Genomic DNA, 27,971 nt, shown 5'->3' with positions numbered 1-27,971 from the left:
TATAAGCATACTCGACGCTAACACTGTTTCCACGTGCAAAGTTGGTTTTTTTTTTCTTTTTATTGTTTCTTGTGTGCAAGTTATTTCACTATTAGTTGCTTTCCGGTAGGCATTTTGGAACATGCAACAGAATTTAAGTCCACCTTCCAACAACAGAGTAAGGAAACATTTAAATATGAGGAACCTTCATGAAGATGCTAGATTACATGATAAAGCTCTTTCTCTTAAAGCAAAGACAAGGGAGAGAAAAAATACAGCAGCTTCATGTCGATGTATACAGAACACCTGGCTGGAAAAATGCTCTCTTCAAACTAAGCCAGGAGGGAGAATCATGCGAGACGAGAGATCAAGACAGCTTGCGCACAGAGCTTCTAGTTTTAAATTAGGCGTTTTTCTGGCTACCTGCTGCATAGTTTGAGACTGACCTGCCTCTTGTTGAGGATGGAGACTGAATATCCTTTATCAATCTTGAGATGGATATACAACACCATACTTCTAACACCAATCTCTAAAGCCGAGGTGTCCAATCCTGGCAACTTTAAGACCTGTGGACTTCAACTCCCAGAATTCCGGCTGGCTGGGGAACTGAATTCCGCCAAGTCTTAAAATCTGGCAAGGTTGGACACCCCTGCTTTAAAGGGATAAACTGGGCAAACACACATAAATTAAGGTAGTTCAGGGTGCAAGAAAGAAACATGGAATGAAGCCGAATTATTTCATACAGATCAGCAACAGCCAGAATTTGTGAGGGTTTCCCGCGTTATTTGAAACGAGGCAGGCGAGAGGCGCTTCGCACGCCCGGCTCCTTCGTTTAGAGACCAGCGCCATTCTGTCCACCTTTAAAATATTATTTTGGAAGGAGAAGGGTTGAGCGAAACTCACGGAAGGGGCTCCCTAGCCTTGCAATGCCTGTTGAAAAAAGGGAGCTGCTGTGGTCAAAGGGAGGGAAGGAGGAGAGATGAGATGAAGCCACAAATATTACCAGGCGTTCTTTCTGCTGTTTTTCCATATCACTTTCCGTTAAGATTTGGGGGAGAAGGATAAGAGGATGGCGCCATCAACAAACCCAACTTACTAAAGATGCTTTAAATATTAAACCATCAACGAAGCCACGGGGAGGGTGTAAATGCTGACTCGGGAAGCCAGGCAAGGCTTGGGAGGACTCCAGATCTCTCCGGAGCAGTCCACAGGTGAGGCATCCCAGCCCTGTTTACTGCAGCGCAAAGAGGCGGGATGAGAAAAGGAAGAGAAAATGAAGAATTTGCCACTTGAGTCTAATTCCTTCGTGCCAAGACCCTCTCTTCCCCCAGAGCTGATCCAGGCAGAGTTCTGCAAACAACGGGCCGGAGGACGGAGGGCAAAGGGGTGGTGTTTTTTAACGCAGATCCTCCTCTTCACCCTGTATGGTTTTCTTGACGCGCAGAAGCATGGTGGTCAGCCATTGGTCCAGGCGAGAGATTGAGTCGTATTCCTTCACCTGGTGGGGGGGAAAAGAGAAACGTGGCCAGGAATAGTCTATGAATGCGAATTCAAATGCAGATAGTCCCTGACATTAAGACCACAACTGTTGCTGAGACATTTGTGAAGTGAGTTTTGCCCCATTTGACGGCCTTCCTTCAGTGAATCCCTGCAGTTAAGTCAGAAGCACGGTTTATTTTATTTATTTATTTATGAGACTTATATACCGCTTTAAGTGCAAGCACTCTCTAAGCGGTGTACACCAGTAAGCAATGTACACATATATATTTACATTGCCCCCAACAATCTGGGTCCTCATTTTACCTACCCCGGAAAGATGGAAGGCTGAGTCAACCTTGAGCCGGTGAGATTTGAACCGCTGACCTGCTGAACACAGTCAGCTAAAGTGGCCTGCAGTACTGCACCCTAACTGCTGCGCCACCTCGGCTCTTCGGTTGTTAACTGAATCTGGCTCCCCCCATTGACTTTGCTTTTCATACGGTCGCAAAAAAGGGGATCCCAGGACGCTGCAACTGTGATAAATGTGAGTCAGTTGCCAAGCGTCTGAAACTTGATCATGTGATCACGGGGAGGCTGCAAGAAGTTTAAGGGTGAAAACCTTGTAGGTCATTTTTCCCCCCCCAGTGCTGTTGTAACTTTGATCGGTCACCAAATGAAAAGTTGTAAGTTGAGGACCACCCGTATTCCCACCCTCCCCTCGTCATTCTCCTTCCAGATGAGCTGCGATTGCAGCTCCAGAATTTCAGGCCGTTTTGCAGCCTTCCGGCCTGTCTACTTGCAGAACAAATGACAGACCCGCTCTCTTCCCAGCTTGATGTTCCCTAGATATGTTGCATTTTATCGTCCATGATCACATAATTGGAATCCCAGGTGTTCAGGAGGTACCAAGCTGGGGGGCGGGGACGGGACAAAATGAGCTGGACAGTACTGGAAAGGAAGAGGATAACCCCAAACTTACTGATTCAGTGTAACTGTCAATATTCTGCTCCTCGTGAGCATCCAACAATTTCTAGGAAAGAAGACAGGGCAGGGGTGAGGCATTTCTAGAACAATTCCCAAACAAAGCAGCATTGACAGGCAGCAAGGTTCAGCCGTTGACGCAAGGGAGTTAGAAGACTCATTGGTTTGAGCGCAGATGTTATACGCCGGCCGAAGAGCCCGCCGTTGCTTCTGTGGACATTGTTGTGGTCTTGGGTAGATCAACCTTATATAAACCATCATAGGTAACGCTTTCCCTGTCAGTCATGTCCAACTCCAGGGCACAGTGCTCGCCTCCGTTTCTTGGCCCAGGGAGCCAGAGTTGGCAAGGTTAGGTGGCCAGCACGACTATACGCCAAGGCTGTTACCTTCCCACCGAAGTGGTACCTATTAATCTACTTGCATTTGCATGTTTTGAAATGCTAGGTGGGCAGAAGGCGGGGCAAGTAGCAGGACTCACCCCATTGGGTGGAGCTCAGATCTCAAACCCGGGCTGTTAGCTCTCCAGCTGATAAGCACAGTGTCTTTAACCGTCGAGCCACCGTTGGACAGAAAAAGCATCCTGTAAGTTTAACTAGCCAAACATCTCCAGTCTTTTCTGGAAATCTAAGCCCCAGTGCTTAAGAACAAAGCCATCATTGTATGGCTTAGCTCAGGGGTAGGCAACCTGGGCTCTTTTATGACTAGTGGACTTCAACTCCCAGAATTCCTGATTCTGGGAGTTGAAATCCACAAGTCATGAAGAGGCCAAAGTTTCCCTCATGCTGGCTCAGGAATTCTGGGAGTTGAAGTCCACGAGTCATAAAAGAGCCCAGGTTCCCTATCCCTGGCTCAGCTCCTCCTTCTTTGCTGACCAATCGTGCAATTAATTTCTAACTCACAACTGCTGCAATCTTTGTACAATATCACTTGAGTCTGGTAGCTAAAAATCTAATCCAAGTTTACCGTCAGTACATCGAGACTGAAAATGTCTGCTTCCTCTCAGATGCACACATTCAGTGAGGCTGGCCTTAAGACTCGATGAAAACTACTCACTTTAACCAGTTTGCACTCCCTGGAATCCGAGAAAGCCGGGAACATCTCTTCGTACTTCTGTACAGCCAGCTGATTTAAATGAAGGGAAAGAACGGAATCCCGGTTAGGGGCTGTGTGAATCAAAAGGTGAAACGGCAGACAACCCTGTTAGACTGCAAGGCCTCTTCCTGCATTAAAATAATCAGCACGGCTGATAATCAAATTACTTTTAACTACAAGGTTTCAAGTCCTTGGCTCAGAAATTAAACTTTCTGCTTCTCTTCACCCACCCATCTGTCGGGCACGATGTGATGAACTCAGTTACTTGTTTTATTGCTCAAGCTTATATGCAGGAATCTTCCCAGACTGACTTGGCTACACTAGAGACATTGCATATGTCCTATTCAATTTTTACTTGTTAAGTTTTAACCTGTTTTTAATTTTTAATCTATGGTTTATTCACATAGGGTTTTAAGATGGACAGTGTAGAAATTTAATTAAAGAAATTGTCAATTATATGCCTCTGCACAGGCTCGGTATTTATGGACACTACTCCACAGAACTATTTCCTGAGACTTTTAATAACAGATTATCTTATTTCCTTCAGGGCAGAAATATATATATATAGTCACTAGAATCATAAATTTATACTCAGGGCTCCCCAACAGCGAAAATATTTTATGGAACACACTGGGATTGCATGCAGTGGTGAATTCCCTTAAACATATGCGGACTTTGAGGCCTCATCAATAAAGATTACTGTAAAAGCTTTACCAGGTTTCTAGAAATAAAATGACAATTGTCCAAACCTTGGCATTGAGCATGTCAATGCAGAAATGACAGAGAGCTGCTTTGAAGAAGTATTCCTTTGCACTGTATTTCAGCAAGGGGCTGTCCATGGCACTGGTCCCCACCTGGAGGTTGCAGAAAAGGTGGGGGGGGAGAAGAAAATCAGAAAGGGGGGGTTGCTTTGAAGGAAGCTTTAAAAAAATGGAAGAAAATGATGTGGTATTTATACCCTCACATGCAGGATTGAGCACCTACCACAAAAGAGACATGAAGACATTTGTTTTTTGTTTTCTTAAGAGAAGTCAACAAAGTATTAAGGAATCCAAATATGGCGAATGCAGAGCAGAGAAGTGTGATGGGCAGAAATGTTGTAATTATATTAATCTGTGTTATTAGTGTTTTTATTGATTGATTTGTATCCTGCTTTTATTATTTAAATAAATAACTCAAGGTAGTGAACATATTCAACACACTGTTCTTGACTTGTTTTCCCCACAACAAACACCCTGTGAGGTGGGTCAAACTGAGAGAGAGGGACTGATCCAAAGTCACCCAGCTGGCTTTCATGATTATATGGTGGCACTTGAACTCGCTGCCCCCCACTTTCTAACCTGGTAACTTAACGGGATTGCTGCCGATTGGTTAAACATTTTTCTTGCAAAAGTTTTATTCTTGCATAAACAAACCAATGACTGTAATAAATAAGTTGCATTGATATGAGAAGCAATGCCGTTGAGGGCGGAAAACAGACAGGAACAGAACTAGCAAACAAATCTTGCTGAGCAAAATACAGAATTTTAGAGTTGCGATTTTTTTTTCTTTTCAGTTTTTTTTTAAAAATGCACTTAGTCTTTGAATCAATTTCCATTCCTCTGCTCCAAATTTGAAGGGGAAGATTCTGGAAAGTGTTATTAGAATTGTTCTGCGGGGGCCACAGTGCCACAAGATCCCAGGAACATCCCCAGAAAGTCATTACAAATGGCTTCCTGTGACCCTAATGAAAGTTTTACGCAAAGAAAATAAGTTTCTAACTCCTGTGGAGGCAAAATGGATGGAAGAGAAGGCTGGTGAAGACTCTGGTAAGAAAGGTCACTGAAAGTTCTCCCAACACGTTGAGGACTTAGCCATCCCTCACATCACTTTATGGCTTATGGCATAAAAGACTCTTTCAGTCCCTCATCATCTCTGTCGTAAGATCCAACACTGTCCCAATATTGTAATTCTTTAAACAAATCTTTGGGGTCCTTGGTGCTGAGTTTCGTTGTTTTCTTGCAGATGTTTCATGAACCAACTAGGTAACTTCATCAGTGCTAGAAGGGAGTGAAGTCTGTGATTTATAAACCCACTCCTTTCTAGCACTGAAGTTATCTAGTTGGGTCATAAAACGTCTGTAAGAAAACCATGGAGCTCAGAGAGCACCAAGGACCCCACAGTTCAATCCAGAGCTACAAATATTCTCTTTTATTGAAACCAACCATAAGAATACTTCCCCCCACAGGCTCTGAGACAAGTTTGGTGTGTGTCCATTTGGTATTGACTGCTTGGGTTATGGTGTATGTCAGTGGTGGCGAACCCATGGCACGGGTGCCAGAGGCGGCACTCAGAGCCCTCTCTGTGGGCACGCGCACATCGCCCCAGTCCTAGGCCTTCAGCTGGGTTTTATAAAACCTTTTCGCTTTAGGCCTCCACCGCCGTGTGCAAAAAAAAAAAAAGTTCAATCAATCAATTTCAGCTTCTCTCAGGAAAAAAAAAAGATCTTGCAAAGTTGGAATTGATTGATTGCACTTTTTAGTCCCACCCAGTCTGCCGTTACCACTGCAGCGATACCCACCCAATAGGCCACGCCCACCCAATTGGTCACACTCAGCCAGCACTCGATGATGCATAAGTGGGTTTTGTGTTGCAGTTTGGGCACTCAAGTCTCTAAAAGGTTAGCCATCACTGGTGTATGTCATGTTCCTCTGCCACTGTGCTTATTCTTGTGTGTGTTTCTTGGGTTTGTCCTTTAATGTATACATTCTTCAGAGTCAGTGTTGGTTGGGTAGCCTTATGAATGAGCGAATTCATGAATTACCTGACGTTTGGCAAAAACAGAACTAGTCACAATACGTTTGTAGAATCCATAGAAGCAGCATCCCTGTTTCTCTTAACTGGCAAATCTCAGCCCTGCTAGATTTTTGTTTTCACACCTATATGGTGGTTCAGTATGTTAAAGAGGTGCGGTTTTATGAAGGTTCAATGGAAGGGGGGGGGGGAAGAGAAAGAACAGAAGTAACTGGACCTGCTCATAGATTTCAATAGCTTTTTGGTACTGCTCCAGCTGAGCTGCATAGGTAGCCACTTTCAGCAAACATTTGTTGGCAGAGCTGCAGGAAGGGAGAAAAAAACAACAACAAAGGATTAGAGGCAACTGGATACGGAAAGACCAGCAACTCTTCTTCCCCACCTGCCAACACAGCCTCCATCATGCCCGCCCGGGCAACATCAGTGGACCCCCCAAAAAACACCCAAACTAGCTGAGGGCAAAATGCAAATACAAGTTTAAAAAGTAACTTGTGTGGAAGAAAGTTGGGTTTACATTTCACCAGGCTTCTCTCGCTAGTCTAGAGCAGTGGTTCTCAACCTTTTTAATGCCGCGACCCCCCAACCGGTCGTAAGTCGAGGACTACTCAACCGGTCGTAAGTCGAGGACTACCCAACTGGTGCAGCACCGTTTGCAGAATGGGACTTTTGGCGGGCTCAGCAGGGCAGAGACAGCCTGGACAATTCCGATTGGCTTTTGAAAGCCAATAGAATTAGACTCTATTCAAGGGAGTAGCACAGTCAATTAGACTCTATTCAAGGGAGTAGCACAGCTAAGGAAAAGGGGGAAAAAATGGCGGACTGCGTTGTTTGGCGACCCCCGTGAAATGGTCGTTCGACCCCAAATGGGGTCCCGACCCACAGGTTGAGAACCACTGACTTAGACTTATATACCGCTTCACAGTGCTTTATAGCTTTCTTGAAGTGGTTTACCGAATCAGCATATTGCCCCCAACAATCTGGGTCCTCATTTTACCAACCTCGGAAGGATGGAAGGCTGAGTCAACCTTGAGTAGGTGAGATTCGAACTGCCAAACTGTTGGCAGTTGAATTAGCCTGCAATACTGCGTTCTAACCACTGCACCCCAGGGCTCCTGGAAAAATCTCTGACGCAAATTTACTCATCTGGGGCAGATGTCAAAGGACTGCTCCCTATCCCCAACAGCGCCCCAAAGGAGACCAAGTCATTTGGGACGAAGTTTATAGAGAACTGTATTTTTAACCTGTGGCAGCCATTCACATGGAGAAAGCAAAAACTGGTCCAACAAGTAGTCAAAATAAGGCTGTATTAGTAATGTAAGCTTAGAGAAGTACAGTGTGTGCTCATGAAAATTTGAAGTATCAGCCAAGCCAGAACCACATTCTCATTGCTTTTATATCCACCGAGGCACAGCTATGACAAAATATTACTTTAACTTTGGTTCAAGGATGTTGTGATTTAGTTCCTTGAACTATTATTTTCGCTTGCCGTCAGTGAAACACAAATACCCTCTGACCATTTCCAAAACAGGTAAGCTGTCCATCCAGCTTTGATTCTTTTAAACCAGTCTGTTTTCTGAGGCCTTCCTGGAAAGCAGGAATGGAACCATCATAAAGCAGTAAGCCCATAGCAGAAATGCAAACAGGAAATGCTTGAATTACCTGTTTGATTCTTCACCTTTATAGTAATCTGCAGCTTGTTCGTAATGAGCGATTGCCTGCAAAGGAAGAAAAGAGAAAAATGGAAAGAGAACTGAGCATATATGTGGTTTGGGTTGAGAAACACATACATACACTCTTTTCTCTACAAGACTTTAGCAGACTCTTCCCAGGGAGTTCATAAATAGCCAATATTCCTTGCACAATAGAGCACTGCATGCCAAAACTAGACAGTTTTTTCCCTCATGCCATCACTCTGCTGAACATCTAATTATCATAGTGCTGTCTTATATGTAAAGATATTTACCCACGCAGAAGGGCTGTGTTACTATTATCCTTCTCATCTTTTCTACTATTGCCTCCTATTGATATCTCATAATTATATTATTTATTTATTTATTTATGAAACTTATATACCGCTTTAAGTGCAAGCACTCTCTAAGCGGTGTACACCAGTAAGCAATGTATATTTACATTGCCCCCAACAATTACCTTGTTGTTTGTAGGTACATTGAGAGCTTATGCACCGAAGACAAACTCCTTATGTGTCCAATCACACTTGGCCAATAAAATATTGTATTTTATTTAAAGACTACAGTAGCCTTTCTCCATTGCGGTAGTTAAAAGTAGGTTATTTGCAATGAAAGACACAATCCTCTTGTTTTTCCAATCAAAAATTGTTCAAAGCTTCTCAATGAACTTTTAGTTCTGAATATAACTCTTGAGTACAAACCGGTTTAATAAAGCATTACACCTAATTCCTGGAGCCCATCAATTCCTCTTCTCTGCCCATCCACCAACTAAATCAAGGCCCTTTGAAACGTGGGTGTTAGCAGCAGCAGCAGAATTGAAAATGAGCTTTTCAAAAGTTATCTCCACCTCAACAACAATTCTCTTCTGGGAAACCAGGCTAGGGTACAGGGTAAAAGCTGCTCAGAGCAGGGGGGGGGCACATAAATTGAATAAGTAAATAAATAGCACACCATTGTGGACTCAGGGAGTGAGTGGAGAACAGGAGGAGCCTGGCGTGCTGTAGTGCATGGGGTCACGAAGAGTTGGACCTGACCACTGTAAGCAAGCTTATTGAGACAGGACCTGCCTATTCACCGTACCTTTTCAATGTCCACCAGCTCAGACTCATAGATCTCAGCTATGGTTATATGGTGCTTGGCTGCAATGGTGAAGCGCCCCTGAAAAAGAAAGCCCAGAGAAATAGAATATATTAGAAACCAATTTTTCGGGACAGCTGGATATCTCCCACCCAAGGCCGTGCTAATCCACGGGTGATCATCCTCAACTATGTTGAAATCAGGCAATTATCCTGAACCTGCAGATTCTATAAAGGTCATAAAATTAGGCATGACTTATTTAACAATCACCAGAATTTCTGGTCCCAACTGTGGTCCTAAGTCAAGGATTATCTATACTTTATTGAAAATTCTGTAGCAAGTAGCACAATCTATCGGACCAGCCGGTGAAAGTGCCACCTACCTATAATGGGGGTGTTTATTCCATCTATGGGCAATTCCGATGCACAAACTTTCTGTCAGCATTATTACAGCACTGTGCAATTTGTGTGCTAGCCAGACAATTCCCCCCCCCCCACATACCATTTGTGGTTCCTTGTTTGGGAGCCATGTCTAAAAAACACCGTGTGATTTGTGAAAAGCCATCCTCTGTGTGGGTTTGCCAAGTAAATGTTTTTTTTCAGGCATAAAATATTCCTTGTTTTTAATTAAGAAGGGGACTTCTGAATTATATAAGCAACTTACCATGTCTGTGTAGATCTCAATAGCTCTAAGGAGACAATTAATGGCCTCTATTAAAAATCAAACAAACAAACAAAGTAAGCCATTTTAAATACAGTAACACAAAGAAACAAAGGCATTCATTCATCAACGCAGCTCCAGCTAAACCTCCCTGAAAGGAACAGAAGGCAGGAATATTTATAGCATATTTCTTTTCCTGGATGAGATCAGTAAGTACTTAAGGAAAAACCGCCGAGTCCTTCTTGGAACCAGGACAGAGTATCTCAAGAACGGATGGGACTTTTCTACATAGTTTGGCATTCTTCCCGAAGTGAGAATAGGGCAAACAATTGGGCACCATATTGGAATTAGTTAGTGACAGACTTAACTGCCAAGGATAAGCAACCTTTGGAGGGGTTCCAATGCTGCCATCATGTGGCTGCTTGAAGAACTGCAACACTTAACAACTCTAAAAAGACCTCGACTTGCAACAGTTCGTTCAAAGTTACAACGGCACTGGAAAAAGCGACTTATGACCGTTTTTCACAGTTACAACCTCTGCAGCATCCCTATGATCATGGGATCAAAACTTAGATGCTTGGCAACTGACTTGTACTTATGACCGTTGCTGTCTCCCGGGGTCACGCGATCCCCTTTTGCGACCTTTTGACAAGCAAAGTCAATGGGGAAGCCAGATCCACTTAACAACCGGGTTCCTAACTTATCAACGGCAGTGAATCCCTTAATATCAGCGGCAAGGAAGTGTGTAAAATGGGGCAAAACTCACTTAACGAAAGAAATTTGGGGCTGAATTGTGGTCGTTAAGTCGAGGACTATCAAGCTTATCGTTATTTATTTCCAGGGTTAGCAGTGAAGCAGGGAGTCAGGCCGCACATGAATTATACATAGATTTCATTCCATCATGGTGGAGCACCTTGTAATTGGGAAGAGGAAAAACAGCCTGGGAAAATAAAAGTGTTGCGCCTAGTGCTAAAAAATCAAAGCAAGCAGCACCACAGAAGGAATACTTCTAGTAGACCCCCACTGCTCCTCTTGGGCAACACCGGGGAGCTTCAAAAGACTTAATTTCCTGTTATAGAGACTGGCTGTCATGGTTCCGACAGATGAAACTCTTCAAAGAGTTTACCTTAAAGAATCTTGATGGGAGTAGCATAGTTTCAGCACAGCCAAAAACTGGATTCCCCTCCCCTGAGCACATAGTATCAAAGCACAATTCCCTCCTTCAATTAACAGTCATAAATCACATTCCCGTTTGAAATGCAGGCTTTCCCTCCTGTTCTGCTACCCGGCCAATCCTTATCATCTCTTATTTCACACAGCTACTACAATATTGTTATGTCTAACTAACTCCCACCCCATTCCTCCTCCTCCCCCAGCATCATCTGAGAGTAAAGCATAACAAAGAAAAAGGCTGCATCTTCATATATTGTCAAAGCAAGAACAGCCAATGTTAGCAGATCGGCATTATTCCGAGTATTTTTTTTTATCAAGCTAGAAGAAGTAGCAGGATTCCATGTCCCATCATCTCCTACGCAAGAGGGAGATTTTTCAATGCCTCAAGGGAGTCCTCAAGCCCCTCGTGGCCTGTCCCTAGCTCCAATGCACTGTTTTAACAAGAGAAAGAACTGACTGCTAAAGGCTTCCGTAACCAGATTTCCCCTTCAAGATCAGAGCTCTGTCCAATCTCCAAGACAGCACAACTCCCTCCAAATTTGTTTTTCTTTGGAACACCTGTTCTGGGTGGACAAGGACCATCCCTCCAGGGGTACAGATTTGTAACCGACACTGTTTGGCTCCAAAGCAGCAGAATGCTTTCCTTTTCCAAACTCCCATCCCAGGAAAAGCATCACATTAAAGTCCTTGGGGAAACTCGGTACACAGCCTGGATCATCTCTTATTTCATCTCCTCTTAGGGCCGATAATCAGCTTCCAAGTCCCCAAAAGATTACACAAATCCCTGGTGAGGATTAGATGCGTTTTCTCCTCAAGTAACATTTTCATCTTTCTGAACTATGGTTTGAGCTACCGAAGACGGAGCTCTTGATTCAATTGCCCACCATTTTCTCGTTAACAAGTACGAGCAACAAGGGGCAAAAAGGATTCCTCCTCTTCCCAGAAATAGATTCACAAGGAAGAAGCTGGGCCTAGACAAATTGTGGGTCAGTTGGTAGATCTTGCCGGGTGTTGTACCGAAAAGAGACAAAAAAAAAAAAAAAAAAGGTAAAATATTCCTTGTAATCCTCTCCTTATCACAAAGACCCTGTGGAGGAAGAGCAAATTCATAACACGAAGCTCAGGTTTACTCTAAGTGACACAAAAAGCTGGCTTCTGGGGCCCCCCAAGATTGCCCAAGCTTTCCTAAGCTTAAACAGTAAGGCATTAAAATGAAGTGCGCACTCATGGATTAGAATTAGGCCTTTTGCAACAAGCGGAGAGTGGTTAAACTGCAACACTGCACCCTAAAGGGCGATATCTCTGTGTATCCTGTTAGGTGGTGACCTGGCGAGATTTTGCTCTTCGACATTCTAGCAACACGCAGCTTTATGGCCCGTTTAAAGGCAGAACAAGTTGGTTAAGCATGAAGAGGCAAAGTGTAGTCCACTAATGACATTGGATTAATAAAGCAGATACTCAGAAGGAGAGAACATTTGTAACTTAGGGCTGAACTGTGGGGTCCTTGGTGCTCTCGGAGCTTGGTGGCTTTCTTGCAGATGTTTCATGACCCAACTAGGTAACGTCTTCAGTGATAGAAGGGAGTGGAGTTTGTGGGGAGGAGGAAGGGGGAAGGGAAGAGGGAAGGTGAGGTGGAGGAGGACTATGGGGTCCTTGGTGCTCTCTGAGCTTGGTGGTTTTCTTGCTGACGTTTCGTAACCCAACTAGGGAACGTCATTAGTACTATGTGATTATGCCACTACTGATGATATTACCTACTTAGGTCATGAAATGTCTGCAACAAAAAAACAGGCTGAGAGAGTGCCAAAGATCCTGGATACTCAAAATCTTTTCAACCCTATGATGTATTTCAACAGAATCTTTAATTGCTCGTTTTCTCATTTGAGCTGAACCAGGAAACCATGTTCACAGTCTCTCAAGAGAAGCCAGGGCCTTGAAGCTATTTCCATAGGCCAGGGGTAGGCAACCTTGGCTCTTTTATGACTCGTGGACTTCAACTCCCAGAATTCCTGAGCCAGCATGGCTCAGCATGGCAACTCTCCCTTTCCCCTCAGCATGGCTGGCTCAGGAATTCTGGGAGTTGAAGTCCACCAGTCATAAAAGAGCCAAGGTTGCTTACCCCTGCCATAGACCAATGTAGATGGCCTACAAAAGGAGAAGGTGCTGCATATCTGGACTGTAGGATCATGTGTGACTTGGCCCCTAAAGCAATTGCTTAGCTCAGTTCTCTTCCCCCTCCTAGTCATGCTCAAAAAGGACCAAAAGGCTATGTTGACTTATTTTTTTGGAATGAAATATATATATTTGTTGACGCCTGAGGCATTGTTGGTTACACTGCATGATGGAAACTCACATACTGTAGATTAAACCAGTTTGCATAGCGTTAGTGGAAATATTGGGAGATAGGAACAGATCACCCCCCATGCCCCATGGGGTAATCATATCTCATTCTGCTAAGGCTGCACAAATACCTCACCCCCTTTTATTTACCTTGAGGATCAGCCTTTTTGAAAGCATTACCAGCATCCACAAAGCTCATAGCTGCATCGTGCTTGTTCTGAAGCTGGAGATGGAGCTGAGCAGCCTGACAGAATGCATTTCCAGCAGCTACAAGAGACAGAAAAGAGTCACGGGGAATGAAAGGCTAAGGACTTTTTAATAAGTAACTTAAAGTTCAAAACCAGAACTAAATGCTAAAGAGTTTGTGCTTTATCCTCCTCTGCTGGAAACAAAAAGGCAACAGAAGGGAAATGCCTGGAATGTACAATCTTAGTTACTTTGTTATCATTGCTATCAAATCTTGGGGTCCACACCACTTGGTTGTAGAGTTCTTACTTAAAACAGCAGCATTTCTTTCAGTGCGGCTTTGGGCAGTGGCAATTCTGCAGCCAATGAGGTTAGTGTAAATATTAGTCATGGTTCCATGAAACTAGCCAGAACAGCACTTGCCCAGCCCTTCCTGGTTCCGTAAGATTGTTCAGGTACTTCCAGCAACTCAGGCTGAGGAACATGCCTCTTTATGAGGATGACAAAGTGATATATGTATATCTTAGCAAGCCAAATATACCACAGTGTGGGATACAGGATCAGGCAGGCTACATACCACTCCAGTTCTTGGCCATTTTGAACATATTAGCTGCTCTGGCATAGATATCGCATGCTTCTTCAATCCTGGAGGAACCACCTCTGTAGAGGAAAAGAACACGGTCCATCAGCAGAGAGCAGGTACAATCAAAAAGAAAATGTAAGGAGATGAGCCTGAGGGAGGCATCAAACGCGTCATCAGTCAAGAGTTCTTTTGTGCCCACAAGAGACCCAGGTCCAGCCCACTTTGAATTCCATTATCTACCACCCATTTGCTTGACTCATAAGTAGTTCAAATTCTTGTAGAGAGCTTAAGCCTGCAATAAATCTCTATACCCATTTGAACTGCCTGAGTCTTCTGATTTCCCCGGGGCTTCTTATGAAGCATATATATATAAAAAATACTCTTTCTCCATGCTGAATGTCTAGCAGTTGTAGCGTCTAATATGTTGGCAAACAAAATAAAAAATATACATAGGTGTGTGTATTAACATTTAAATGTTTACACCATTTTGAATAAGAAGCTACTATTAGCCACATCATTCTAACATTTAATTTGCATGCAATTAAATAATGGCATGGCCGTAGGGGCCCCAAATACAGGTTGTGCATTTCACAACAAGGAACATGAATCAAAGGAAAGGCAAGTGTAGCTTTATTTCAATCCAGTTAGTAATGTGATGTATGAACAAGAAGATTGTTGTCTAAAGTACATGGCTTTATAAGATATTAAAATGATTAAATTAGATCTGCATTTCGCTTTCAGTTGATACTTAGAAAATACTAAAGCACAAATCTTTGGAAATATCAAGGCCTCCTTTTTTCCTTCTCTTAAAAATAAATGAGAGAACTATGTGCTAGTGAACTGTCAGTATTAAACAGACTCCAACATAAATAATATAAAGAATGGTGCTTTAGATTTATAGCATAATCAAGTCACACAATTTGTACTTTATTGGATTTTAATGTTTTAGTTTAACTAGCATCAGCTACTGAGACTTTTAAAGCATACAATTTAAGTGCCCACTACAGTTAAAACAGACTGAACCAGACCTCAAGAAAAATAGTTGATTCATGTTTCCCCAAAACCACGCATCATATGTGCCACAAAATGTTGCACCTGGTTATGCCAGCTCTGCTCTAATACCACTAGTTTGTAGAAAGCTTAATTTTGTCCTGCGGTTCCAATATATTCCCTTCCAGAAAGCAATTTCCCTGCTCCATCACTGGAAACCTATAATTCATTTTCTTTGAATCACTGACAGATGGCAGTCAGGCTTTGCCAAATGCCTGAGTTTCAACAAAATAAAACCCAGGAAAACAAAGTATTTTTAGTTAATGTTCTCTTGAAACATGAGAACCGAAGGGGCCAAACTAAAAGGCCAAGGAACATAGAAATAATATTCCAATGCTTGTATTTTGAGAGAGTAAATTTATTCAGTCAGTTCTGAAAAATGTACAGAATCCAATTTGGGAGATGTCCAAGCCATAGTGGTTGGAAAGCTTGCAGCCTCTAAGGAAAGTTGAGATATCAGTCATGGCTTAGCACAGAGATATGAGTGATAAATTCCAGAAAACGTTTTAGCTGTTGAACAAGATACATTACCGGCCTGGGAACAAGCCACAGAGTTGGATGCAAAGAGGCATTTCAAATACCAAAAACTCAGAAAAACTTGGACAATTAAATAGAGCTATCCAACATATAAGCTAAATGCTAGGAAGCCAAAATGTTTCCTCAGACTACAAGTAATTCTGCACAATAGTTTATCCTTCTAACTAAGGATAGTTTCTTAAAGAAGTAACCCAAAATACTGTTTGCCAAATAGTTAAGAGGATCTTCTCTTAACAAAGAGGAAAACGGTGCCATTTTCTTATCTTTTCCAAAGCCAAGGACGTGTTTAACATGGAAGGGATTTATGTACTGACTTATACTAGCCAGTTAGGAATAGGAATAGAATAGAGCTGGAAGGGACCTTGGAGGTCTTCTAGTCCAGCCCCCTGCTCAAGCAGGAGAACCTATATACCATCTTAGACAAGTGACGGTTTAGCCTCTTTTTAAAAACCACCAGCGATGGAGCGCCCACAATTTCTGGGGGCAAGCTGTTCCACTGGTTGATTGTTTCTCCTTAATTCCAGGTTGCTTCTCTCTTTGGTCAATTTCCAACCATTGTTTCTTGTCCTGCCCTCTGGTGCCCTGGAGAATAACGTGACCCTCCCCCCCCTTCTTTGTGGCAGCCCCTCAGATACTGGAATACAGCTATCATGTCTTTCCTATTTCTTCTTTTCTTTAATGGTATGTAAACAAGATAAATGAGCGTAACAAATATTTTTAATCCACATAATGCATCAGCTGCCCTCACGCGTCCAAAGCATTTAATCAAGCTTGTATTTTTAAGTCTTTTAAAACCAACACATTCCAGTTTACACAGTTGGCATTTGCTATACATGCTATGAAAAATTGTGTCTTAGGACCTTATTATTTTTGAAATGGACAGAAGGAATCTGGGGTAAGTTTGACTGGACCACAAACCTCGGCCAATTTAGCAGTCAGAGTTCTTATCCTAGGAATTGCATTTTGCTCTGAGGTAGATAATTTCAACGGCCTTCTTCATGGTACTTCCATTAGTTTTATCTGGGAGTAGAGCTCTGTGAATTTAAGTATTGTTCTATACAAATCCCACCCTGTTACTTCCAATTGCCTCTGCGCACATAACTATTCCCAGCAAACCTACTACAAAAACAGCTAGGTCACATTGTTATTGTTTGTAAAGGAAGGATCTGGAAAACAAACATCTTCAAAAACTGTCACAGTTTCTCTACCTTCTTCCATCTAACACACACCATTAACGTGGGCAATAAAACATAAATTAATCTACAATTATTGACACCCAGCCTTTTATTCACAGCCTGTGGGAAAAAATAAACACCAATGTCCTGCTGCAGAAGTGTGTCCGCCTCTCAGGTTCAAGACTTACATTATATAAAATACAAGGAATCAGCCTTGAGTCCCCCACCTTTGTCATATACCCTCCATTCTCTCTTTGCCCATCTCCCACTTGGCAACAGTTGGTTGCACTGCCTGTGGGAGGAAAGAGACATATAGCCTTACAAAATTGTAGTTCAAACTATTGCTCTTCCACTCACATCATACTTTCAAAGGGGAAAAAAACAACTTCTGAACTAGAGACATTACTCAGGTGCATTAAGAAATAAACCTTAAGAAATTGGTTGGGAAATATTTTGTCCCACTTAACTGACCTACTTTTGGCATGGGGCAACTATTAACCTCAGTGACTTGGTTAAGACATCCAACATCTATTCAAAATTTGACTTCTGCTTTAGATCGCTCATTGTAAGAAGCTTCTTTCTATATGTGTGCATTTCATTCTCCAGCTCTTTCTGAAATGCAATAGGACTTTGGTGCTCTCAGTTTTGTTATCTTGGGAGTTGATTTTGTGTTCTGCTATGCTGCCCAGCGTCACCTTATTGAAGAAATGGGCACCATATAAATTTAATAAATACAATGCAATATGCTTCACTCGCTTACAAATAATCCCTTGAATGTTTTGAAGAATGTTCTTCCATGAAGATAAGCTGGATCTACACAAATCTTCTTGTGGGTGACCAATTTATTGTTTAATCTTCTGACTTGCAAGCTCCTAACACTACAAGTAGTCCTTGACTTACAACCACTCATTCAGCAACCAATGCCAGTTATGACAACACTGACTGAGTGGTAGTTACAAACTGGTCCTCAAAGTTCCAACCACTGCAGTGTACTCATAGTTACATTGGGTAAATGGTTCACACTTATGGCAGTTGCAGCAACTCGTGATCACGGGACTGCCATTCACTACCTTCCCTTCACAGCTTCCCACAAGAAAAGTCAATGGGAAAGCCAGCAGGGGAAGCTGCAGGTTGATCCTATAAGTTGCTGCCACCATTTTTTCTCTGGAGGAGTCCTATTGTGAAGTATCACCTGCTTACACTCAGTAGTGCTTGTCTGCAACATCTCCACTGGCCAGCTCACACTCCCTAGAGCCCACCCCACCACCTCTGCAGACTCCCCTGCATTCCCTAGCATATGCATGCAGACCTTGCCATCCCCCTGTGTTTCCTAGGGCCAACAGTACCCTCCACACTCCTTGCCTGGAGCTCCCATCTCTTCCCATTTAACAATCCACATGATCCTGTAGTTACGATAACAACTGGGACTGACATCACTTTATATCCGCTTCATTTAGTACCAGAAAGTTTGGTCCCAATAGCGATCATAACTTGGGGACTACTTGCAGAGTTTAGCAGAATTTTAATTTTAGGCAAATGAAAATTTATCAAGGCAGAACACTGAATGACCAAGTACATTGTTATCCTCTAATATCATCAATCATATCTTTGTCATTCCACAAGAATAATTCAGCACAGGAAATCTATCCTTGTTACGACATCCTTCAATCCTGTTTTGTCAACCACTAAAATCTGCCCCTTTTTTTAAATACTGGGTTTCAAGTAAAGAATAGCTCATTAAATCAGAATAGACTGGTTGTTCTATAGTGCTTAAGCCTGCTGCCTGCTTGAATTTTTCAACTATATTTCTAGTACCTTGAGAAGTTAAAAAAAAATCACTAGCATCATACTACTACTACTACTACTACTACTAAGATCCATGGTTTACAACGTCTTTTGAGTTCCTGGCAATGTTGCCCACACAGACCATTGTTGACTGGGTATTTTCTCATTCTTCAGCATCTTTTCTATGCTAGTACAAGACCCCAAATGTGGACAATTATGCCAACTCCTTCTAGCACTGATATTCCCCAGCTGAAATGTCTACAAGAAAACCACCAAGGTCAGGGAGAACCCCAAGGACCCTACAGTTCAGCCCTGAGCTACAAATATTCACTTCTCTGTGGATAACTTTGCAATTGCTTCTTTGTCAGTTTGCAGCAGCCTCTACTGAGATGCTTAGGCAAAACAGGCCTGGGGTTTGTTTGGGTGTGTAGGTGGAATGTCTTTGAGACGGGAAAAGGGGCAATTGGGTCAAGCATTTTAAGAACAAGGTTTCTCTTTAGGGGCAAGTTTCCCCAAAAGTCGACAGGTCTATCCATGGTTGTGGTTAAACCAGGATTTATTTATTTTTTTCATACAATACATGTGTGAGAATCTATTGCCTCGGGCAGGGGTTGGACTAGAAGACCTCCGAGGTCCCTTCCAGCCCCGTCATTCCTCAAATCTGAAACTTCACGAAGGGGAGGATGAGAGTTTGGGGTACAGATAGTCCTCAACTTACAACAGTTCACTTAGTGACCGTTCAAAGTTACAACAGCGCTGAAGAAAAGTGACAGGACCACTTTGACACTTACGACCGTGGCAGCGTCCCCACAATCCAAATCTGGAGACTTGGCAACTGGCCTGTATTTATGACGGTCGCAGTATGTCCTGGGGTCACGTGATCCCCTTCTGCGACCTTCCAACCAGCCAAGTCAACGGGGGAGCTAGAGTCACTTTAACAACCGTGTTACTAACTTAACAACCGTGGCGATTTCACTCAACAACCGTGGCAAGAAAGGTCACAAAATGGGGCAAAAGCTCCCTTAGCCGATGTCTCGCTTAGCGACATGAATGTTCGGGGCTCCGTTGTGGTCGTAAGTCGAGGACCACCTCTACTAGAGTGGGCCTTAAAAAAACCGTTTTCTACCCTAAAAAAGCCCGCCGCGACCCCGCCGAAGGGAAGGAAGTGCCGCAAAGCAGCAAGGCCCGCAATCCAGAGACGAGGCCCGCATTGACAGGTCGGCCGGACGGGCAAGACGCCTCCGGGTCGTCACGGCCGAAGAAGCCGGCCCGCTTCGGCCCTTCCTCCGGGCTTCCCCCCCCCCCGACAGATCGCCCTTCTCAGCTTGCGACTGCGGCGCGGGGCCTTACCCGAAGAGCCCCGAGAAGAAGCCATGGGAGCCGCGGACCTTCTTGTCCGCCTCGGCGAGCAGCTGCAGCGCCTCCTTCTCCTTGCCGCTGGTGTCCATCGCCATGGCCGGCGGAGAACGGGCCCGCGCCCCGCGAAGAAGCCGAAGCTGAGGGGGAAAGAAAAAAAGGGCGGGTGGACGGTCGAGCGAGAGCAACTGTCCCCTCACGGCGGTCGCTTTCCCTCACGGCTGAGGGGGAAAAAGAAGAGACGTCGCCTGACGCCCCCACGTCAGCACGCACAGCCAATGGGCGGTGTCGGCAGCGCCTGTAATTCCCGCCTCCTCCAGCACGTGATCTAGGCCGCGCCCTCTGGGCCACCGACGCACGCACGCACGCACGCACGCCGCCGGATTCTCTCTCACGTGACCCAGGCTGTGCTGACTCACCAGCATCACGTGAGGCCAGCGGCCGCCACCGCCAGGGAAGACCGCTTCGGTGGTACAGTCCAGGACGGGGGTGGGGGGGTAGGAGGGTGCTAAGGCCGAGTTGGGCTGTACCATTTTTATATACGGGAGGGAAGGGTTGAAATCCGTTTTCCAGGCTACGGAAATGCTTCGCTTCGGTTTGAGGGTCCTCCAAATTGGCCACGATCCTCAGCCGGCTGGGCTGTGGATGATGGGAGTTGTAGGCCAGTTGTTGGGCTTGAATTCTGGGAGTTGAAGTCCCACTACACCCAAGTGGCGCTCTAAAGACAAGAGCAGTGTGAAATAAATCGTTAAATGTGATTAAAAAGTGTCTTTCTCCAGGCAATGCATGCTTGTTGCAAAACTTGGCTTCGCAAATGCATACAAGAAATCCTCAAACTTAAAATGGTTCGTTTAGTGACAGCTCACAGTTACGACATCACTGAAAAAGGTGACTTAGGACCGTTTTCCCACACTTACGACCGTTGCAGCATCCTCGTGGTCATGTGATCAAAATTCAGACGCTTGGCGATTGACTCATGATGGGTGAGTGTCCCGGGGTCACGTGATCCCCTTTTGCGACCTTCCGACAAGCAGAGTCAATGGGGAAGCCAGATTCACTTAACAACCGTGTTTCTAACTTACCAGCTGCAGTGTTTCACTTAACAACTGTGGCAAGAAAAGCCTTAAAATGGGGCAAAATTCACTTAACAAATTTCTCATTTAGCAACGTTCATTTTGGGCTCAAGTCGAGGGCTCCCTGTGCAGTTCCACTTTAAAGGATGCTCAATCCCCTTGAGAATCAAAGGATATATTCAATGTCAAAGTCCCTTCCGAGTCTTGTTATAAGGCAGTGGTTCTCCACCTGTGGGTCGGGACCCCATTTGGGGTCGAACGACCATTTCATGGGGGTTGCCAAACAAGGCTGTCCGCCATTTTTCCCCCTTTTCTTTGGCCACGCCCCTGGCACCCGGTGATGTATAAGTGGTTGGCGGTCACCACACCATGGGGAACTGTATTATGGGGTCGCAGCATTAGAAAGGTTGAGAACCACTGTTATAAGGTCACTGTTAATACCTGTTAGCTCAGCACTGGAAGAAGGAAGAAACACCATCAGAGGAAGTGATAATTAAGAAGATCTTGGACTGTGCTGAAATGGACAGACTCACGCTGAGGATTAGAGAGGAAGAAGATACAGAATATTTTCAAGCATGGAATTTATTTTATCAGTGGCTGGAAAAACGGTGTGGAGACTAGGAATATAATTTGTATTACTAAGCAACAGAAAATGTAACCCAGATGACACGATGTTTATCAAGCACTAATGAAATGTAATAATAATAGAAAACTAATAATATAATAATAAATAAGGGCAGGGGAATCCTTTGCAGCTTGCCAGGAGAGGGAGGGCAAGCTTTCAAAATGAAAAAGCAGAAACAGTCTTAGCCTGGCTGTCTCGGGGTGAATCCCCCTTAATCCAAGGACGCTTTTAGCCCTGCTGGGAACTTTTTAGAGGAGCCCTAAAGGAATCACTTCCCGAAGAAAGGTTAGCCTGTAATCCCACTTGGCTGCACCAGGAGCTGTGAGACCGCAAAGAACTGCAAGCTGCACTCTGCTCATGATAACAAAGGAGTGAGTATCGGCACAGCTGTTCTCTCTGGGAGTGCCTCTCGGTTGCCTTTGCTTCTTGAAAACTTTTGCTTTTTGCTGCTCCAAAAGCTGCATTGGACGGGTTGGGGGATTTTTCCACGGGGGAAAAAGGTGGGATGGGCAGAGTGGAATTCCAGCAGAAAATCCATCTGTCCCAAAGGAACCGTTGGCTTTCCTGGTTGACGGATCCGGTGAGTGTGTCAGCAAGGTCGTGTTGAGCCTTGGGTGGGAATGAAAACCTGATTCCCAGCCTCCCTCCAGATTCAAGTAGCTGTGTTTTGAAGCAGCTCCTCCGTCATCGGACGAAATTGATAAACCGATGTCATTGGGGAAATCAATACGGGCAAAAGAATAGATTAAAATTAGCATCCTTCTTTTAAATTGCTGTTCCAAACAGGCATGCTGCGAGCACATACATGATACTAGTTTTTCTTTTTAGGTGGTTACAGCAGCATACAGAATTTTTTGAGGGAGAATAACACTGTCTAGTGTGCAACCGATACTGCATCGTCGCTTTTCCTAACCTGGTGCATTCCAGCTGTGCTGGATTACAATTCCCATTCACTCCAACCAGCATGGCCTTTGAAAATTATGGGGGTTGGAATTTTTTTTTTTATCTAAAAAAAAAAAAACCACCAGCTAGGCTGCTCTAGCAATATGGGGCTGCAAACTTTTTGAATAAATAGCGTTATGGGTCTGAGATCACAAGAAACAAGCAACTGAATAAATTGTGTAATTAATTAACCATATTAAACATACAGTGCCTATTCGTTATATAAGCCAATCGTGATAAATAGACTTTATATATATATATATATATATATATATATATATATATATATATATATATATATATATATAAAAAGAAATTTGGAGTACTAGGACAAAGGGATTTCTAAATAATTTCATCATATTAATAGTCTGGCTCAGAAAATTCGGGCACTTTGTTCGGAATTTACTTTTATAGCTTAAGCCAGGGGTAGGCAACCTGGGCTCTTTTATGACTCATGGACTTCAACTCCCAGAATTCCTGAGCCAGTCATGCTGAGGGGAAAGGGAGAGGTTGCCAAGCTTAGCCGTGCCAGCTCAGTAATTCTGGGAGTTGAAGTCCACGAGTCATAAAAGGGCCAAGGTTGCCCACCCCTGTCCTCAAGGGAGCTGGGCTGTGTGGTTAGCATAAACCTAGACCAGGGATAGGCAACCTTGGCTCTTTTATGATTCATGGACTTCAACTCCCAGAATTCCTGAGCCAGCATGGCTCAGCTTGGAAACCTCTCCCTTTCCCCTCAGCATGGCTGGCTCAGGAATTCTGGGAGTTGAAGTCCACCAGTCATAAAAGAGCCAAGGTTGCCTACCCCTGGCTTGGGTCTCAATCGTGTAAATCCTTCATTTTTTTTTCATTTCATTCTCCTGCAAGGTGGATTATGTGGAGTTATTTGGCCCCGTAGTAGCTCTTGGTGAAGCAGATCGGCCTGCTTGTTATTTCTAATGCTACTGTGCTATTTTTTTTTCCCCTTGATCCTCACTTTAAGACCAAAATGGAAGATGTGGGCTCCAAAAGGATCAGTGACTTCTTACAGAAATGCGTCAAACTAGAGGACAGCGAGGGGGGTCCTCCACCCAAGGAGATCTTGGAAGTTCAAAGCCTCCCTCTAGTCATGCCATCCTATCCTCAGACAGTGCAAGGTACGGGAATCTCTCCTCCAGGAATCTCTGCACCTAGAACAGTGTATTCCAACCTTAGCAACTTTAAGACAGGTGGACTTCAACTCCCAGAATTCCCCAGCCAGCGGAAAGCAAACTCTGGGTGGCTCTCTTTAAGCAGATTTCTTTATTTGTCTTATTTGTTTATTAGATGTTTCTCCTGCCTCTACTACTCTATAAGTAAGTCGAGGTGGCAAGCATATGTCCTTCCTCCTTCTGCTTTCCCCACAATTACTCTGTGAGGTGGGTTGGGCTGAGAGAGAGGGACTGGCCCAAAGTCACCCAGCTGGCTTTCATGCCTAAGGCGGGACTAGAACTCACCGTCCCCTGGTGATTGGCCCAAAGTCACCCAGCTGGCTTTCACGCCTAAGGCGGGACTAGAACTCACTGTCTCCTGGTGATTGTTCCAAAGTCACCCAGCCGGCTTTCATGCCTAAGGCGGGACTAGAATTCATTGTCTCCTGGTGATCGGCTCAAAGTCACCCAGCCAGCTTTCATGCCTAAGGCGGGACTAGAACTTACCGTTCCCTGGTGATTGGCCCAAAGTCACCCAGCTGGCTTTCATGCCTAAGGCGGGACTAGAACTCACTGTCTCCTGGTGATTGTTCCAAAGTCACCCAGCCGGCTTTCATGCCTAAGGCGGGACTAGAATTCAGTGTCTCCTGGTGATCGGCTCAAAGTCACCCAGCCAGCTTTCATGCCTAAGGCGGGACTAGAACTTACCGTTCCCTGGTGATTGGCCCAAAGTCACCCAGCTGGCTTTCATGCCTAAGGCGGGACTAGAACTCACTGTCTCCTGGTGATTGTTCCAAAGTCACCCAGCCGGCTTTCATGCCTAAGGCGGGACTAGAATTCATTGTCTCCTGGTGATCGGCTCAAAGTCACCCAGCCAGCTTTCATGCCTAAGGCGGGACTAGAACTTACCGTTCCCTGGTGATTGGCCCAAAGTCACCCAGCTGGCTTTCATGCCTAAGGCGGGACTAGAACTCACCATCTCCTGGTGATTGGCCCAAAGTCACCCAGTCGGCTTTCATGCCTAAGGCGGGACTAGAACTCACTGTCCTGGTGATTGGCCCAAAGTCACCCAGCTGGCTTTCAGGCCTAAAGCGGAACTAGAACTCCCAGTCTCCTGGTGATTGGCCCAAAGTCACCCAGTCAGCTTTCATGCCTAAGGCGGGACTAGAACTTACCATTCCCTAGTGATTGGCCCAAAGTCACCCAGCTGGCTTTCATGACTAAGGCAGGACTCACTGTCTATTGATTTCTAGGCCAGCATCTTAACCACTAAACCAACATCCTCCTAATTTGTAAGGGACAGAGTGATTATATCATAAAAACTAGGCATGCCCCTAAAATAAAGAGTTGTCACGAAGTCCAAGTAGCCTTATAATAACGCTTTCCTGAAGGTGATGTCAGTCTTGGATGAATGGCGCCCCCTCCCAGCTCCCCCATCCCCATCCTTTGATGTGTGGCCGATTCCACTGTGCTGCCATTAATCACAATGCTTGCCGTTACTGTCTCCTCTCCTGTTCCATTTCGACAGAGGAAATTTCAATGGTTTTCAATACTTGTGCAGTGCCAGCCAATCTGGGCCCTTGTACCAGGAGGCGGCGCGAGAAAGGCAACGGCCACGACGGGACCAGCACGTCTCTCTACGTCGACCGCCGCAAGTCCAAAGTCTGGAACTATTATACCAAGCTGGGCGACGCCTACGTGGAATGCAATGTCTGCAAGAAGCAGCTGTCCTTCCACAACAGCACCACCACCATGCGGGAACATCTGGTGCGGAAGCACAGCATCCGTGACACCTTGCTCTCGCAGCTGAAGGACGACCAGGCGCCCGACCCGGACTACGCAGCTCAGGAGAACGCCATAAAAAGAGCTCGCCAGCTGACCCCGGAGAACAACAATCCGTATCACACTGTGGCCTGCACGGAACCCAGGTCGGATGTGATCCTGGAACTGGTGCTAGAAATGATCTTTCGGGACCTGCATCCGCTCTCTGTTGTGAAAGACAAAGGTTTTGGCCTTCTCATTGGCTACTTAGAACCTAGCTTTGTTCTGCCCTCTCCAGTGCAGCTCTCTAGCATGTTGTGGCATCGATACAATGTGGTCAAGCAACATCTGGAACGCTACCTGCAGACAGCTCAATCGATTGTCATCTGCGCCGAATTCTGGCTGTCTCACCCCAACCAGAGGTACCTGACGATGGTGACTAATTTTATCGACGGAGAATGGCGGCGGGCAAGATGCATCCTGGAGAGCCAGCAGGTCCACGAGAACAAAGCAGGGCGCAGCCTGGGAGACAGGCTGTATGCAGTCCTCGCGGACTTTGGGCTGTCCAACAAATCTGTTTTCTGCATGATGCACGACAGCCTGCAGGATTTGGAGGCCAATTCGTCCCACCTGAAATGCACCTATGGTTGGACCAGCCTTTGCTGCGCAGCTCACCTGCTCCACCTCTGCGTCAAGGCGGGCCTTGAGGTGGAGCAGGTGCAGGAAGCGTTGGCGGCTGCTCGAAGCGTCGTCTGTTATTTCCAGCAAGATGCCAAAGCTACTTGCTCCCTCAACAGCAAACTGGAAGCTATCAACAAGACCAAGCTGAAACTGGTCATGGACACTGGGGCTCGCTGGATAACGACTATCGAGATGTGCGAATGCCTGTTGGACCTCAAGTGGGCCATCATGTCTGTGCTGGAGGAACATCCCAAGGGGCCTTCGGTGGTCCAGAATTTGGCCGATCACCAGTGGAAGCTCTTGCAGGACCTGGTGCCCGTGATGAGGACACTTAAGATCGCCACGTCGTTCTTGCGAGAAGAGCAAAACTTCTCCGTCGCCTCCCTGATGCCTTGCATCCATGGCATCATCACCGCCATTGGGCAACAGGCGGAAGGAGCCAGCGGCATCATCAAGACAGTGGTCCACAATATCAGAGGTGAGCTCACCCAGTGTTGGGGTATCTTGGATGAAGCCAAGTTGCTGGAGAGCCCGGCGGTCATCGCATCGTTTCTAGACCCTCGATTCAAGGAAATGAGGTTTCTCAGCCCAAGCCTGCGGAGTGAGCTGCACAAAAAAATCAAGGCCACGTTGTCCCAGTTCTTCAATCCTCAGACACCGCTGACCACCCAGTTCTGGGTGCCCAATTCCGATTACAAAGCAGAGGTCAGTGAAGCAGCCGGCCAGCTTGCTGCTCACCAGGAAAGAGGTTCAAGTGGACAATCTCAAAGTATGTATGATATCCTTCTGGGGAAAGACCCGACGGAGAGCATGCCCGAGATCCATCAGCAGCTGGAGAACTACATCGTGGAACCCCTTTGCAAGCGTAGCACTAACCCCTTGGATTGGTGGAAGAGCAACGAACACCGCTTCCCCTCGGTGGCCCGGTTAGCCCGGCAATATTTGGCTATACCGGCGACAGTTGTTCCACCGGATCAGGCCTTTGCCGCTGGCGAAAGTGCGCTGGAGCACCGGAGAGGTGTACTGGCCCCCGAAAACCTGGACCAAATTCTTTTCTTGCACCAGAATTTTGACTTTTTAGAATCGATGCGAAACGGGAACGAGAATCTGAGTAAGTCTGCACACAGCCAGTATTGAAAAAAAAACAGGCATGGGAAGAGCATAAGAAATCAGTGTATCCTGATGCAGCCAATGCCCCGAGAAGGGAAGAGGAGGATCAGTTTTTAAAAAGGATAACATGATTTTCAGGTCACTTTAGTCAAACTGGCAGTAAGGTTTGAGCTCGTCCTTTAACTTAAAAATCAGTTTGCCTACTGCCCTAAGCTTTACGTGGGTTTCTCCCTGTTGTGCAGATTGTCCTGTAAATAAGACTAGCTTTAAAGAAAAAAAAATGAGACATACGGGTAGTCCTTGATGTATGATCATAATTGACTCCAAAATTTCTGTGGCTGACACATTTGTTAAGTGAGTTCTGCCCCATTTTACGACGACTTTTCTTGCCACAGTTGTGACGCGAATCACGTGGGGAGGCTGCAACGGCTGTACGTGTGGAAAGACGGTCATAAGTCATTTTTTTCAGTGCCGTTGTAACTTTGAACGGTTACTAAATGAACTGTTGCAACTCGAGGACTACCCAGTACTTAAAACAGGTGGGAGAGTAAGGACATTCCTGTTGCTCTTCTAAAAAGATTCAGGTGTCTGCTTGGAAGGCAGGTGGGTCTGGGAAACCATGAAATTTAACTGGAGAACTAGATTCATGCCTCCGCTATTTTGGAAAGAGGGTTAAGAA

The 27,971-nt window shown here is 45.1% G+C and overlaps 2 protein-coding genes across 6 annotated transcripts; one reads left to right on the top strand and one right to left on the bottom strand.

Moving 5' to 3' along the window:
* Nucleotides 1-24: 24 nt before the first annotated feature.
* NAPA (NSF attachment protein alpha) lies at nt 25-20,191 on the bottom strand. Its single transcript, XM_039369159.1, has 11 exons — nt 19,929-20,191; nt 14,026-14,108; nt 13,413-13,529; nt 9,753-9,799; nt 9,093-9,170; nt 7,984-8,039; nt 6,542-6,626; nt 4,281-4,385; nt 3,493-3,561; nt 2,438-2,488; nt 25-1,477 (listed from the first exon to the last, which is right to left on the bottom strand). The coding sequence occupies exons 1-11, from the start codon at nt 20,030-20,032 to the stop codon at nt 1,376-1,378; spliced, it is 897 nt and encodes a 298-aa protein (XP_039225093.1). The 5' UTR covers nt 20,033-20,191; the 3' UTR covers nt 25-1,375.
* Nucleotides 20,192-20,458: 267 nt separating this feature from the next.
* LOC120319878 (E3 SUMO-protein ligase ZBED1-like) lies at nt 20,459-27,682 on the top strand. 5 transcript variants are annotated; one of them, XM_039369189.1, is made up of 4 exons: nt 20,460-20,917; nt 21,456-22,003; nt 23,554-23,707; nt 25,269-27,682. In XM_039369189.1, exons 3-4 carry the CDS (start codon nt 23,560-23,562, stop codon nt 27,317-27,319), a joined length of 2,199 nt encoding a protein of 732 aa, XP_039225123.1. In that variant the 5' UTR covers nt 20,460-20,917; nt 21,456-22,003; nt 23,554-23,559; the 3' UTR covers nt 27,320-27,682. The 5 variants fall into 5 exon arrangements, with proteins under 5 accessions (XP_039225124.1, XP_039225123.1, XP_039225122.1 ...); XM_039369190.1 differs by lacking the exon at nt 21,456-22,003 and having other exon boundaries at nt 20,459-20,917; XM_039369188.1 differs by lacking the exon at nt 20,460-20,917 and having other exon boundaries at nt 21,348-22,003.
* The last annotated feature ends 289 nt before the right edge of the window (nt 27,683-27,971 follow it).

This window comes from Crotalus tigris, unplaced genomic scaffold, assembly GCF_016545835.1.
Source record: "Crotalus tigris isolate CLP2741 ecotype Arizona unplaced genomic scaffold, ASM1654583v1 scf7180000020990.9691751010:1144802, whole genome shotgun sequence".
Taxonomy (NCBI): domain Eukaryota; kingdom Metazoa; phylum Chordata; class Lepidosauria; order Squamata; family Viperidae; genus Crotalus; species Crotalus tigris.
Note: the sequence above shows the minus strand (reverse complement) of the source record. Positions and strands in the feature narration are given on the sequence as shown.

Coding starts and splice junctions, on each gene's coding strand:
- NAPA (XM_039369159.1), bottom strand. CDS start 20,032: ATGGCGATGGACACCAGCGGCAAGGAGAAGGAGGCGCTGCAGCTGCTC. Junction 9,800..13,412: donor CAAAAAGGCTGATCCTCAAG/GTAAATAAAAGG, acceptor GATTTTTAATAG/AGGCCATTAATTGTCTCCTT. Junction 9,171..9,752: donor TTGAGATCTACACAGACATG/GTAAGTTGCTTA, acceptor TTTCTTTTTCAG/GGGCGCTTCACCATTGCAGC.
- LOC120319878 (XM_039369185.1), top strand. CDS start 22,138: ATGGGCAGAGTGGAATTCCAGCAGAAAATCCATCTGTCCCAAAGGAAC. Junction 22,213..23,553: donor TTTCCTGGTTGACGGATCCG/GTGAGTGTGTCA, acceptor CCTCACTTTAAG/ACCAAAATGGAAGATGTGGG. Junction 23,708..25,268: donor CTATCCTCAGACAGTGCAAG/GTACGGGAATCT, acceptor CCATTTCGACAG/AGGAAATTTCAATGGTTTTC.